This window comes from Prunus dulcis, chromosome 5 (genome assembly GCF_902201215.1).
Source record: "Prunus dulcis chromosome 5, ALMONDv2, whole genome shotgun sequence".
Taxonomy (NCBI): Eukaryota; Viridiplantae; Streptophyta; class Magnoliopsida; order Rosales; family Rosaceae; genus Prunus; species Prunus dulcis.
Window position 1 is genome coordinate 16,315,768 of NC_047654.1, and position 15,388 is coordinate 16,331,155.

The 15,388-nt window shown below is 37.5% G+C and overlaps 3 protein-coding genes across 3 annotated transcripts; all 3 read left to right on the top strand.

Annotated features, from left to right (window-relative positions):
• The first annotated feature begins 19 nt into the window (after positions 1–19).
• Positions 20–2,604, top strand: LOC117627381 (transcription termination factor MTERF15, mitochondrial). Its single transcript, XM_034359450.1, has one exon. It carries the CDS (start codon positions 196–198, stop codon positions 1,561–1,563), a length of 1,368 nt encoding a protein of 455 aa, XP_034215341.1. The 5' UTR covers positions 20–195; the 3' UTR covers positions 1,564–2,604.
• A 4,809-nt stretch (positions 2,605–7,413) lies between these two features.
• On the top strand, positions 7,414–9,371 carry LOC117628558 (cytochrome P450 78A5). The gene is made up of 2 exons (XM_034361039.1): positions 7,414–8,388; positions 8,740–9,371. The coding sequence occupies exons 1-2, from the start codon at positions 7,414–7,416 to the stop codon at positions 9,358–9,360; spliced, it is 1,596 nt and encodes a 531-aa protein (XP_034216930.1). The 3' UTR covers positions 9,361–9,371.
• A 3,875-nt stretch (positions 9,372–13,246) lies between these two features.
• On the top strand, positions 13,247–15,318 carry LOC117628852 (pentatricopeptide repeat-containing protein PNM1, mitochondrial). Its single transcript, XM_034361391.1, has one exon. The coding sequence runs from the start codon at positions 13,548–13,550 to the stop codon at positions 15,141–15,143; it is 1,596 nt and encodes a 531-aa protein (XP_034217282.1). The 5' UTR covers positions 13,247–13,547; the 3' UTR covers positions 15,144–15,318.
• Positions 15,319–15,388: the final 70 nt, after the last annotated feature.

Sequence of the window (15,388 nt, forward strand, 5' to 3'; positions counted from 1 at the left end):
AAATAATTTAAATGTGGCAGGAGGGGAGTAATAAATTACGGTATTACCCCAATAACAACACATGAACTTCTCCCTTCCTCGTTTTGTTGTCACTTCACCCCTCATTTTTTCCCTTTTTAGGCTTTTATCTGCGTTAACGTACTTCGGTGGTGGGAAGGTTGTACGTGTAGTTGGCGCTCAACCCAGAATTGTCAAATGGCCATAAGGATTTCAACCAGAACCACAGTTCCCCGCTTCACAGAGATATTTACCGCCAAGAGAAACCCAACTTTCTCAAACCAAAGTTCCCAATCCTTTTCAACAAACCCAATAAAACCCAGATTTTCCCAGCAATCTCAATACAGGAAACAGATTTCCCTCGCCACTCTGCTCCAAAGGTATGGTTTCCCATCTTCTCTGCTTCATAATTTCCTGTCAAAGAATCACTTTTTATTGAATTCCAACATACAGGAATTAGAGAAGTCTCTGGTTATACTGTTATCCTTCAAAATACCCCAGAATTCCCTTGTTTCTTTGATATGTGACTGTCCTGGGGTTTTGGACTTTCAGTTCCTCAAGAAATGGGAAATGGGCTTGTCAAATTTTGTGCTTTTGAGTTCTGCCCCATTGATGATTAAGGGTGTTTTGGAACAATCGAAGAGATTTCAGATAGACCCAGATGGTTTCTTTAAGAGTGTGGAGGTTTTGAGGGGTTTAGGTTTTATTGATGGCACCGTTAGTAAGGTTTTAGAGGGCTTCCCTGGAGTGATTTTGATGAATGGGAAGGAGATTCAAAGGAGACTCGAATTCTTGGCCGGAATTGGAATTCCAAGGGATGGAATTGATAGGGTTCTTCGTTCTTTTCCAGGGTTTATAGGATTTGGGGTTGAAGATAGGCTGAAGCCATTGCTTTATGAGTTTAAAGATTTCGGCTTTAGTGTGGATGTGATTAGCAGAGAGATAATTAAAGAGCCAAGAATCCTTAGCATGGAGTTGGGTGAATTCTCGCAGTGTTTGGAATTCTTGAGGACTTTGAAATGTAGGGTACCAATCAAGGAGAAGATTTTCAGTGAGGGAGAATTTAGAGCTGGGTTTGAAGTGAAACTGAGAGTCGACTGCTTGTGCAGATACGGGTTGATTCGTAGAGAGGCTTTTGAGGTGTTGTGGAAGGAACCAAGGTCAATTATATATAAGGTGGGGGAGATTGAGAGAAAGATTGAGTTTTTAATTCGTAGGATGAAATTCAATAGTCGTTGTTTGGTTGAAGTTCCAGAGTATTTGGGTGTGAATTTTGAGAAGCAAATAATTCCTCGGTACAATGTGATAGAGTATTTGAGATCAAAAGGGGGGCTCGGTTATGAGGTGGGGTTAAAGGGTCTGGTCAAGCCTAGCAGGCTTAGATTCTATAATCTGTATGTCAAGCCATATCCGGATTGTGCAAAAATGTTTGGGAGATTTTCAGGAGATGTTAAAGTTCAAAGCCGGCATCCTGTTGGACTATGGAAACTTTTCAAGCCACAAAGATATCCAGAATCCAAAGAAGATGCGAAGAACACAAAGTTATTTATGGAATCTCTGGGTTAGTATTGCACTGATTGTGAGCAATTCTTCATTGTTCAAGTTGAGGATTTCACCAGGTAGCCTTTTGCGTCTGTAATCTGAATGGATGCAATAATTGTTGGTGGCATGAAGTGTCTTCTGCTGCATGAAGGGCATACTTGTTGGTATACTTGCCTTTCATGATGCATGTAGAAAATTTTGGGAAAACTTAGTTTAGTGAATCGAAATCTGGATATGCATTGCTGATACATGAAGCAGTTTCCTTTGTATCAATACTACTTCAAAAGAGAAGAAGCGGCAGTTTTTGCATAGGCGGGCAGTTGATCGAATGGCTGCCTGCCAGTATCTTTGGCAGAAAAATTATACAACATGCACGTACCAAGTATCCAGTGATGTGATATCTGTTTTTGCAAGTAACTTAGCTTTCTGATTCCTATTGATTGCATTACATTGTCAGAATTGATCTGTGACTTGTATTAATAATCATGAGTTTCGCCACGGAAGACAAGACCTAGAATGAAGAAGCTAGTAGCGGTGGGGCATACAACAATAATGTTCACTTATACAAGCTCAATCAACATTATTGGATTTGGCTACCATGATTGGCTGTTAACGGTCCATGAATCGCAAGGGATATCAGGAAGATAAGGTATGCAACAGCTTTGATGTTGAGATACCTCTTGAAAACCTGGCTTTGCAATTGAAGGAGGAACTGGGGGTTTAGAGGAATTGAATAGATTTGCAGGGCTTTGAATGTTTTGCTCAGTCAAGGAAATTATAGGCATAACAGCATCAAACAGATGTCCAGAACTTGCTGATGGAATGGTAGAGTGCAGCTATTATTGCCATGGATTCATTTCTTGCACAGATGGCTGCTGATCATATAATTCGACGCGATTTTCATTTGGGGCCATGTCTAAACTATTACACATTGCATTTGCAGAATGTTGATGTAGCAAACCCACTTGTAGCTTGACAGTTTTACCAACCTTGCCACTTTTTAAAACTCAACCCCATGTATGTGATGTCTCAATAATTGATTCTTAAAGTTCGTTTTGCCAGGAAGTTACCTTTTGTTATCACCGTTCACTGCGTATGAACCTGATAAAGACTCGTTATCATATTGAATAACTTTGCAGCTTCCGTTCGGAATTATGGGAGGACTTTGAGCATTTTCAAATGGCTTTTCCAGAATCTAAATGGGCCTTAACAGTTACTCTATTTATACCATAATGTTGTAGAGTGACTCTCTTGATAAACTGAAGCCCACGACAGTGACCCTCTTTATATATTGAAGCCCATACGTTTTATTGGAAAGCCTTTAACCCAAATTAACGGATAAAATAGGATAAATGGACCTTGAATACTTCAGCTTTTAATATATAGAATTTTTTTAAGGGATTTTTTTTAGGAGCTTCCTTATTGAGAAGTGCGATAACCTACTAAATTATAAATTCATACACACTACAAATGTTAGGATTCGAATTCATGATGCTTTATAAGAAAACAACTTTTCCAAATCACTACATTTAGTGGGTCCTTTGCTTCAAGGGATCTTCTTTTAATGTAGGTTGCTCTTCTTTTAATATAGGTTGCTCAGTTCAAGGCTGCATATATATCATATGTCATGCAGAATCGCAGATACCAAAAGCCCTAGGGCCTAATGTAGAAATTGAGATGCATGATACCATGTGGCATCAGATTGATGAGTTATGTGTATTAATTTTCTAATTAACAACATAACAAGACCTTTTTACCTTGTAGGCAATTGACCTGGTCTATGCTTAGAAAGCAAGTAAATGTTCCCCAAGATTGTACCAAATTGAGCTGTAAAGATCCTCTTAATTATTTGACCCCAAAAGTAGTACATAAATCAACATAGCTTTTTAACGTTGTTCAACATAAGTGATCATATGTATGCAAATATTGTCTGCATGTTGTTATGGAATCTATGCGTTTACCTAGGAAGAATATTACAGCTGCAAACGTAGAATCCAATATTTTTACACAATATATACTCCATTACTTTATCCAACATGGTCAAAACTTTTTTACATGTCTGAATCTTGTCTAGCGATTAGCTTCATATATCTTATACAATAATTCATATTACTTTACGTTATTCTTGTGGTCAGCAGCAGAGAAGAAGAAACCCAGCTTGTAGGGTTATTCTGCAGCAAACATATCTCAGTACGTCCTAAAGATGGGAGGCAAAACCCTTCTCACATTTGCATTTCTGCTACTCATTTGGCAAACACACCAAACATATTAGCGTCCACCAAGGAATCTGCAGAATATTATAATATATGCATGCAATTTCATATATATACAATAAATTAAGCATGTCCATGCAGCTATATAATTGGCCGCCCAGATTTAGTTTGGCAGACACGATGAATACTTTCTGCTGCAGCTAGCATGGCTTCGGCATTGTTGTTCTTGTATATATATATATATATATATATATATATATATATATATATATAGCCAATTAAATTGTTTTAGAAATTGAGAAGAAAATATCAGTTGGGTTTTGGTTCACTTTTGTCAAAAGCTACAGTTGGCAGCCACGCGACAATGAGTCAATATGAAAAGCATGGTTTGTAAGTTTTTATGTCATTTCCTAGACATCTTCCTTAAATTAATTACAGCCATTAGCTAGATGACTTGGGGCTGGCATGGCGCCAAATGCATGCAACGCTGTTTTGTGTCGTGGAAATTGATCACTTCAATTTCGTGGTAATTTGATAAAAATAAAATAAGATTGAACTATATATAGGTCTGTTCACAGAAAGTACTGCAAGTAATAAAATAACTTCTGATTCGTCCACACTATTCATGAAATGTTGAATTACTATATATAGTTATTTTCTTATGTGTACATTCATATATTGTAAATAGAGAAGAAAACATGGAAGAGTAATAAAAAATAAATGATGTCCGCATAATAATAACGTGCAGATATTCACATAAGAGAAAAATACATGAGAATCAACATAACACATGGTATTTGTGACTTGTGAGAAGTCACAAATTAATTAACTAATTTAGAATAATGATGGTACTGTTGGCCAGAAAATTAGAATGGGAATTCATGGCAAATAGCACAATATACACAAATCTATATAGACAGTGCTTCACACATCCTCTCATTTTCTTGAATTGAAAATTAAGGTCCTGTTTGGTATCCTATTATAAAAAAAATTCAAAAACTATGATTCTTTTTAAAAACCTGAGTTTTCAAATAGTGATTTTAAGATCTAAAACTTTATTTGGTATTGAACTCCAAACTATTTTTAAGATCTATCCCAATTTGAAATTAACAAAAGAAAGGAGAGAGAGAGAGAGAGAGAGAGAGAGAGAGAGAGAGAGAGAGAGAGAGAGAGAGAGAGAGATGGGAGAGGGAGGAGAGAGAATATTAAAAAATAAAAATAAAACCTCTGTTCTTTTCTTTTTTTAGTAATGGGGGGGTGGTTTTTGAGTTTTTCTTGGATTTGAATTTTTAAAAATTGGCATACCAAACGGATTTTTGTGATTTTGGACTTATATATTTTTGAGTTTATAAAATTGGATAGATTTCAAGAAAAAAAAAAGAAGGGAGTTTATAAATTATTAAACTCTTTAAATTATTAAATATTGATATTGGAATATAAAAACAATAGTGCATGACATGTACAATGAGAGGAATTTGATTAAACAAGACAAGTTGAGAAATTGATGAATTAGTTCGAATTGGAAGAAACTTTCATGGAAATTACGTACTTATGTATATATACATACAAGAAACTTTCGTGTAATTTTCAATTGCACAACGTCATCACTACGACTCGTTGAATGCGTTGTTCAGTCATCAGAAAAGACTAAAAAGTTTATAAATCAGCACATAAAATAAATAAATTCATATATACTGCGTTTAGAGCCAAGTATATATGTATACTTTAAAAAAGAACTTGAGAGTACTGTTGATGGTAGCATATACTCACACAGCATCATGAACCATATTTGGTGCGAATATATGTCCACTTTGTGTATCAAGGGAGATACCACAAATTTGTTTTATTCAATCTCGCGCACACTATAAGCTTATATATATAGTCAACCTAGTGACTCCAATTAATGGCGGTATGATTAGAGAGTTAGTCGATCATCGAGGGGAACGAGTTTATAAGCCTAAATCTTAAAAGTCGTCATAATGAATACCCAACTTAGCTGACAGGAGATCCTAACATATGGGAAAATGGCTTTAAAAGTCATTTCAAGTTAAAAGATGCACATTTCAAGTTAAAAGTCACATACTTTAAGAAATGGCTCTTCATCATCTATAAATAGGCAAGTCTCATACATGTTATAAGTAATTGTGACACTTGCAAATTCGTATAAATAGTGCATTAATATTAGAGATCATTGTGGTCGTTGTATCTTAGGAGACAAAGCGACGATCAACCATAAGCATTATAGTGAGGTGTAAACAAAGTGGCAAGTACTTGCCTCGACCAATTTTTCAAGTTTTTCTAACCCATATTCTGTTAATTTAGCATTGTATATGCTTATAAGTATGCAATAAAAGTGAGCATGAAATTGCACAAATTATTTCTGAATTCTTTTATACAATTAAGCCCTTATTTGCTAAAAAATTAAGTTTTAGATTATAAGAGAAGTTAGGTAAAAGAAAATTACAGTGATGCATCTCACTAATTTTGCATCATCACTATCCTTGTCTAATTTTATATTACACTACTACAAAAATTGCGTATGAAGAACAAAATTAAAGAGTATCCAAAATGCTTCAATTCTCGTCTATAACAATCAATCAATGGAAGCACAAAAATATCACTCCAATGGATCTAAGAGGCACACAAAAATTTATTTGTTCCTTATTTTTTTTTCTTTGCGAACATGAATTTCCATAAACTAGAAGCCTCGTCCTTAAGAACATATTCCTATTGCTAACCCAAAAGTAGAGAGTGAGATAGATTCGACAACAAAATAAGAGAGATAGAGAAACAGTTAAGTGGCGGAAAATTTGGCCGGATTTATGCGGTTTGGAAGCGTTTTCCGATTCGACCCGGCCGTCGTCTTGGTGCCATCGAGCGCAGTTCCTGTTTATATGAAATGCACTTATCCCTCTCATCTCTTGTCCTTCAACTCTAGCATCCCATCATCTTGTTCAAGGCATCACAAAGTAAAATGACCATAATAATCCTATTCAATCTCATAAAAACTGTCAAATAAATGACTGAACCACCAAACACCAAAAAAATAAGAACACTAAAACATAATTAACTTATAGAATTAAACCCCAAATGAACAAAGCTATAAATACTGGAACGGCTGTTCCGACCAAAAAATAAAAAAATTTGAACGGCTGAGATTTTCTTATTAAATTGATTTTGACATTATGGACCTCTGAGATGCCATATGGGCTCTGTCATGCCGTCAACTAACTTATCGAACGTACGCACAATTCCATTTCCATACATATATGTGGCAAGGTAAAGCAAGAAAGAAAATGAAAAAGCATATCAGAATCATAATATTTTTCGAAAGAGACGGCGCAAATACCAGAGTTTGATTCTTCATTTTAACCCAGGGGGTAAATCCGTCCACGAAAATTTGAGGAAGGCATCATAATTTCATAATTCATTCTTTTAGGAGACCGCAGTAAAATTAATGTTCACGGCTGTTAAAATACTTGAAGAGTCACATTTCCCTCTATATAACTCATCCCACTCTTCTTTCTCTTCCTCACACCACAACCCCTCCTCAGCTTTAATTTCCCACTTAGCTTTCTTGTTTCCTAAGCTTTGCCTTTTCATATTCGCGCTCATTTTCTGACTAACCAAACACTAAGAAAAAGAGCAGGGAGTCAAAAAAATGTCCATGGAGCCCAACTCTCTCTTCATTCCACCAACTGGGTTTTCATCAGTTTTAAGCTTGGAGTTGTTTCTCTGTCTCTTCCTCCTCGTCTCTGTTTTCTCCTTTTGGCTCTCACCTGGTGGCCTGGCTTGGGCTTTGTCCAAGTCCAGAGCTCAACACCCTTCAAAAACTGCCATCCCTGGTCCTTCTGGCCTTCCTGTTCTTGGGTTGGTCTTGGCCTTCACTGGCTCTCTGACTCACAGAGTTCTAGCTAAGCTTGCTGAGACCTCAAAGGCCAAACGTTTAATGGCATTCTCTGTTGGTTTTACTCGTTTTGTCATCTCCAGCCACCCTGACACAGCTAAAGAGCTCTTGAATAGCTCTGCCTTCGCTGACCGACCCATTAAAGAGTCGGCTTATGAGCTTTTGTTCCATAAAGCAATGGGCTTTGCCCCTTTTGGCGAGTATTGGAGGAACTTGAGGAGAATCTCGGCCACCCATTTGTTTAGCCCGAAAAGAATAGCTAGTTTCGGGTTGTTTCGGGAAAATATCGGGCACAAAATGGTGGAGGAGATGAAGGCCTTGATGGAGAGGGCTGGTGAGGTCGAGGTTAGGAAAGTGTTACACTTTGGGTCTTTGAATAATGTCATGATGAGTGTTTTTGGAAGGAGCTATGAGTTTGGAGAAGGGTGTGAAAATGATGGCGAGGCTCATGAGCTTGAGGAGTTGGTGAGTGAAGGGTATGAGTTGCTTGGGATTTTCAATTGGAGTGACCACTTTCCTCTTTTGGGTTTGTTGGACTTGCAAGGTGTGAGGAAGAGGTGCAAGAAATTGGTGGCAAAGGTGAATGTTTTTGTTGGGAAAATCATAGAGGAGCATAGGGTTAAGAGAGTTGTGGGTGCTGATCATGAAAGTGGTGATTTTGTTGATGTGCTTCTTGATTTGGAGAAGGTGAACAGACTCAGCGACTCTGATATGATTGCAGTTCTGTGGGTAAGTTTGTTTTTTATTTTATTTTAAATGAAATACTTGTAACGTTTGCTCATTAGATTGTTGCTCTGGTTAGTTTTCAGATTCTGTATGTTAAAAACCAATTTTCTTATGCAGTTCTCTATTTGCTATCAATTTTTCTTTTTGCAAAGAGAATTTTATCCATGTCTTGTTTTCTGTTTTGTTATTATCCAAACATATTTTACAAGTTTCTCTTTTGTTCATCCAATCATGAAACTGTCATGTTTTAATATTTCATTAATGACAATAATGGGATTTTATTTTCTTCCCAATTCATTTAAGAGGACAATAATCATTATAAACTAGGATGAACGTTTTATTTCATTACTTCAGGAAATGATCTTCAGAGGGACTGATACAGTGGCAATACTCCTGGAGTGGATTCTTGCAAGAATGGTTCTACACCCAGATATCCAAGCCAAGGCCCAATCAGAGATTGACACAGTTGTAGGCACCGATAACCGGTCTGTATCAGATTCTGACCTCCCCAACCTTCCCTACCTCCATGCCATAGTCAAGGAAACCCTTAGAATGCATCCACCAGGACCTCTCTTGTCCTGGGCCAGGCTTGCCATCCATGACACTCACTTAGGTCATCACTTCATCCCAGCAGGCACCACTGCCATGGTCAACATGTTTGCTATTACACATGATGAGAAGATCTGGTCTGATCCCAACGAATTCAAACCAGAGAGGTTCATCATGAATGAAGATGTTCCCATTATGGGCTCTGATTTAAGGCTGGCTCCTTTTGGCTCTGGAAGAAGAACCTGTCCTGGTAAAGCCATGGGCTTGGCCACTGTGGAGCTGTGGCTTGCTCAGTTGCTGCAGAGCTTCAAATGGGTCCCTTCTGATGATCAGTCTGCAGGTGTGGACTTGTCTGAGACCTTGAAACTTTCTCTGGAAATGAAGCACTCTCTTGTCTGCAAGGCTGTTGCTAGGGTTGTGATCTGATCAAATGCTATTTACTTGTGGTGCATGTTTGTTAATTAGGCTAACTAGCCTTATGGTGGAGATCAAATAAGTTGATCATTTACTATGTTACAAGCTTTAATTAGCTAGGCTTTTGTTAGATAGGAAGGGCGCCTCTGGTTCTTCAAAAAAAAAAGAAAAAAAAGAGGGTAGGGCATGTGAACTTTAGGTTACTTTGATTAACAAGACTTAGCTTGGGTTTGGGTTACTTCTATCTATCTTTATTATATGCAGGGCTTGTGGAACTTTCTTGTAAACCTTTTTTTGGTCATTTATATATGAATGCAATGCCAGTTGCCTTTGTCCTTAATTTCATTTTGTTAATCTCTGCTTAAGTGATGAGCAAGAAATGTTAATTGAGCCTTCATTATTATTTAATCTAGAGGACCGAAGCATCATATAATTAATTCAATCCTAATTGCGAATTAATTAGAGATATTGGGTGCAAATTAATTGATCCTCCATACATGCATGGTCATGGTGGTCCAAATTACATTTTTTTTCCCTTTTAAATTTCAAGTGTGTCTACAACAACATAATTGTCATTGTGTGTATGCATGAACACTGGCCTTCCCTTTTCCTCCCCCCTCTTTATTCTCGCAATGCCTTTCTTTCCATATCTTCTACGATCGATCTCGTATAGCATTTTGAATGTGAAAATTATAAAGAGGGAAAATAATTAAGGGCTAAGATTCCTTAATCTAGAGCTAGCTGTGATTATAGCTAATAAAAAAGGGTTATTTTGATCATTAGAATTGATATTGCAGAAGATTTTAAATGATTGAGGAATAAGAACCTAATTAACCAAACAATGATATGGCTCACCTCTCACCTCTCACCTCGCTCGCCTCTTTTATGAGATCCAAATCCTTCTCAAGAATATATCTTGGTGAAGATGTGCCTGTGAAAAGCTTTGCTCCTTTTTTTCTAGCTATAAAGAAAGATGCAAACAGATTTGAATATCCAATTAACTAACCCTATTTTTGCATATTTTTTATCCCCAGACCACATCAATGCATGCAAGTGGCTTTTGGCCTTCTTCTCTTTTAAGTGATTCTCGACCCACACCCTCATCCCTATATATTCCTTCCCTCCTCCTATCCTTGTATCAAATTCTCAAATCTCACCATCACAAAAGAAGGAAAAGAAAACACATGAAAAATAATGCAAGAACTTGTTGTGTGGCCGGATTTTACGTATAGTGAGTACTGTCAGCAAATGGCATATGATCCGTACATGAGAATCCGATGACGAAAATATCACTAGCTTTGGTACATATGTATAATTGGCTCTCATATAACCATGTATTTTTCATGATTCTAGCCACATGATCATGTATGTATGGCTGCGATATCATATCATGTTAACAAAATCTGTACTTTTTTTGGGCACAAAACTTTCCGCATGACGCATGGATATATGCCAGAAGATATTGGATGCAAAAAGTTTCTTAAAGAATTATGAGTCACTAATTGGCATCTAGCTAGCTAGCTAGCATTTCCAAGAAATTTTTTTTAAAAAATTTTTAATTTTTAATTTAATTTTTTTTTTATTTTTTGCGGGTTGCAAATGTTGTGTTAAATACAAAAAATATATATATATAAGATTATGTAAAAGCTTCATTATTGTAATGGCCCTTTATGGTTAGTTTGTATTGACTCTTGTGATCGGTGACTTTTTTGGCTGAATTGTTAATACAACCCTTAGAATTTCTATTAAAAAATGAAAAGGAATCATTCTTTAATTTGACCACCAATAATCATCAGTCTCCTCACCTTATTCTCTAAGCCTTTTATATTTTCCCTATTTAAATATTACTAGCTAGGACTGAATATTGCGACTGCCTTTGCTTGCATACCAATTTTAATTGATAATTAGCCAATTTAAAATAATTCAGATGTGGCTGCAGCCAATGCAAAGGTTCTTTTTTTCTTATGACCTCTCATTGCATTTAAAGCTGCCTATCTAGGTTTGCTTTGTTCCTTTCCACATGTGGAAACATCAACAAATAAGGCATATAGTTGGAGCGCTAATTATATTGTGGCAATATCCAACACTACTGTTTAGATGTTATGCACGGTATTATTAACTGAGTGGTCAAATTGTTAGGAATTTAAGTAATTTTTCGCAGAAATAATATTTGAATGAATATCTTAAAATCAGACAATTTGGATTATTGAAATACAATGCATAATGGGACTTATAATAGTGTTCTTCAAATAAGCATATTTGAGAGATCTCTTAATTGAACCTCTCTATATATATACACGAGCACGGAATTGAAAATTCCTCGATGATTTAGAAAAAGCATTTAAAAGAATTTTAAAAGTGATCACCATTACAAGCATGCATGGCAGATGAGGCCCACACACTGATCTTCATGCTTGCCATGAGGAGGTCACGATTTTGGGTAATTAAGCCAAGTTTTCAATAAAGAATATGTACTACACAAACCAGGGCTGCCTACTCTGCTAGAAAACCCTAGCTAAAGGTTCGAAAGCCCTAAAGAAGAGGCACATTCGAGCAAATCATCATCCGCCACCCTAACCACACACATAAATATTCTAAGTGCTGAATTTCTTTCTTTATTTTTTAAAATGGTTATAATATTTGTACTATGCAAAGCTTTTACATAATTTCAAGCGGATTAAAGTGGCTAGTCATCATCAAGTAATTTGTTTATTGTTTGTGTTCATTATATTCTCTTGTTGGATGCTTCTCCAACATCTGCTTTAACATGCTAAAGCTGAACACAATTTGAGAAAACTTCCCATATGGACCACTAATTGTAGTGCTTAGCATTATAATTACTAATTAGACATGCATAAATAAGTGATGCCAACCGAAGGGATCAATCGAAACTTGTCTTTGTGATCCCAGGTAGGAAGAAAAACCAGACCCTGTTGTAGGGCACATGAATTTTTAATCAAACTAGTTGTTTTGCTGTGCCAAAGGGTTCACACTTGGATAGCTAATTATATTCCTTTGAGTACATATGCAGGTCCAAATAAGTTAGCTGTTATCTTTGTTTATGCTATCTTAGATCTTAGTGTCAAATGGGATCCACACAGACATGTACCTTCTACATGCCTAATTATGCATCCCTTCTTCGCCATCTTTATCATTAATTATATGTGATTATAATGATGACAATCACAGCAATGATGGTTACGCGGAGAGAGAGAGAGAGAGAGAGAGAGAGAGCACTGCTATTTCTCACTTTTCTGACTCAAAAAATGAAAAGGAAAAAAAAAAGGTTGTGTCTATGATCAGATCAGTACTAACCCTTTAGCAATCTAACACATATAATGGTGTGCAACAAGTTCAATATGCGCCCGCAACAAGGCCCCTTAATTTGAATATAAAATTAGTGAGATAATTAAGTTGCTAAAAGATACATTTGGGTAGTTTCTGAGATTAATTTCACTGCTCATGTCATGTGTTAGCCGCCAAAAGATGTTTAGGTCTGCAGAGCATAGCTACTTTGAGTTAAAAAGCTTGTGATGAGTTATCAGTTGGATATAGGTAGCATTTCCTAGCCTAGTCACACACAAGGACGATACAGAGTTTAATCACATCCATATCCATGTCTTTCCATTTGAATTATCAAGTGCACTACTTTTGTGCAGAAGCATGTGCATATTCTGGTTTGAATCTGTCTGATACAAAACAGTAACGCACAAGAATAATTGCGTTTGTTGTTTTTTTTTTTATACAAACGATATTAAGGGAAGGAAAATCAAACCTAGAACCTCAGGTTAAGTGTAGAGATAAATGCTCCTAACTACTTGAACTACAAATCCCCCGTCACAACAACAATTTTGTTTGACCCAAAATTTATACAAACCATATGAAGAAGATTGTTTGTGAGTTTATAGCCCAACAAAATCAAATCAAATCAAATCAAATCAGATAGATAACGGACATATTATGACCCGTTGTTTGAAATGTTTGAGCTGACCCATATTGCTTTAGTAGGGTTAATGTCTTTCTTATTGGGCCTAATGTTTGCCTACCCAGCTAGGTTCTAGGAGCAGCCCAATTCATAGAAAGTCGTCAAAACGCTGCGTTCTGGTAGTGCACGAACGTTTAGGTTTTCATTACTTCCGCCTTCAAGAATCAAAGCCTCTCCTCTCACAGTGAGCTTCTACACCTCCGTTTCTGTCAAAATGCGGCCTTTACAGCCTCTGCAACTCCGGAGACTCTTGCTCCGCTACCTCTCTACCTCTTCTTCATCACCATATTCTTCTCCAACTATTCAAACCCACATTCTGTTTCACTCAAGAAAACCCACCCATTTCCACTATGCCCAACCCGCCATTACCACAACAGCAAGCTCTCACTTTCTCTCTCTTCTTCATTTCAGTGTCTCTAAACCCTTTTCTTCCTCAACCTTACCAGCCCAAGACTCAGATCAATCCCAATTAGCTCAGTCCCTCTCCTCTGAACTCCTCATAGACCCTAGCTCCGATCCTCTCTCTGTCACCCAACGCCTACAATTGAGCTTCTCCCACATCACCCCGACTCCTTCCCTGGTCCAGTCCGTGCTCAATCTGTCCCCTGATGCCGGCCGTGCAGTTATAGGGTTTAACGATTGGCTCATCTCAAACCCTACTTTTGAGCACACCGATGAGACCCTCTCTTATTTTGTAGATTATTTTGGCAGGAGAAAGGATTTCAAGGCGACCCATGATGTGATTGTTAGTGCAGGTGGGGTTGCTGGGCCCAAAACCTTTGCTTCCTCCATTGATAGGCTGGTGAGAGCTGGGAGGCCCGCACAGGCTGTTTCTTTCTTTGAGAGGATGGAGAAGGACTATGGGCTTAAGAGGGACAAAACTTCGCTTAGATTGGTTGTGGAGAAGCTTTGTGAAAATGGTTTTGCGAGTAATGCTGAGAAAATGGTGAAAAGTTTGGCCAATGAGTTTTTCCCTGATGAGTATATTTGTGATTTGCTTATTAAGGGTTGGTGTATTGATGGGAAGCTCGAGGAGGCTCGAAGATTGGCTGGGGAGATGTATAGAGGAGGGTTTGAGATTGGTACCACTGCTTACAATGCCATTCTTGACTGCGTTTCTAAGCTTTGTAGGAAGAAGGACCCTTTTCGCCTTCATTCGGAGGCCGAGCAAATCTTGGTGGATATGGACACTCATGGGGTTCCAAGAAATGTGGAGACTTTCAATGTGTTGATTAGTAATTTGTGTAAGCTTAGGAAGACCGAGGATGCTTTGAACTTGTTTCATAGAATGGGTGAGTGGGGTTGTTATCCAAATGAAACTACGTTCCTTGTGTTGATCAGAAGCTTGTATCAGGGAGCGAGGATTGGGGAAGGGGATGAAATGATTGATAGGATGAAGTCAGCCGGGTTCGGTGGGGCTCTTGATAAGAAGGCCTATTATGGATTCATGAAGATTTTGTGTGGTATTGAGAGGATTGATCATGCTATGCGTGTTTTCAAGAAGATGAAGGAGGATGGATGTGAGCCTGGGATCAAGAGTTATGATCTGTTGATGGGAAAACTGTATGCTCACAACCGTGCTGATAGAGCCACTGCCCTGTTTAATGAGGCTCAAAAGAGAGGGGTGCCTTTGACACAAAAGGCATATCAGGTGGACCCGAGATTCTTGAAGAAGAAGCCGAAGGCTGCGAAGAAGGAGAAGAAGCGGGAAACTTTTCCTGAGAAGATGGCAAGGAAGAAGAGACGCCTTAAGCAAATTCGATTGAGTTTTGTAAAGAAGCCGAAAAAAATGATGCGTCGAGCCTACTGATGATGCTATTAGAAATTGGAATTGTCAAATTATCAAAGGGGAATGACAGTTTTGATTCTGTTTTTTGAAGTTCGATAATTTGTTTTCTCCTGATGTTTTATGCAGTTGAATGTGTCTTCTTGTTTTGTTCTTATAGTTAGTGACATTCGAAATAAGAAAAAAGAGTTTCTATCCAGACTGGTTTGATTCGACACTCTTCACTCCATACAAGCATGCTTTAAAATGACAATTCTCTTTCCAAACCT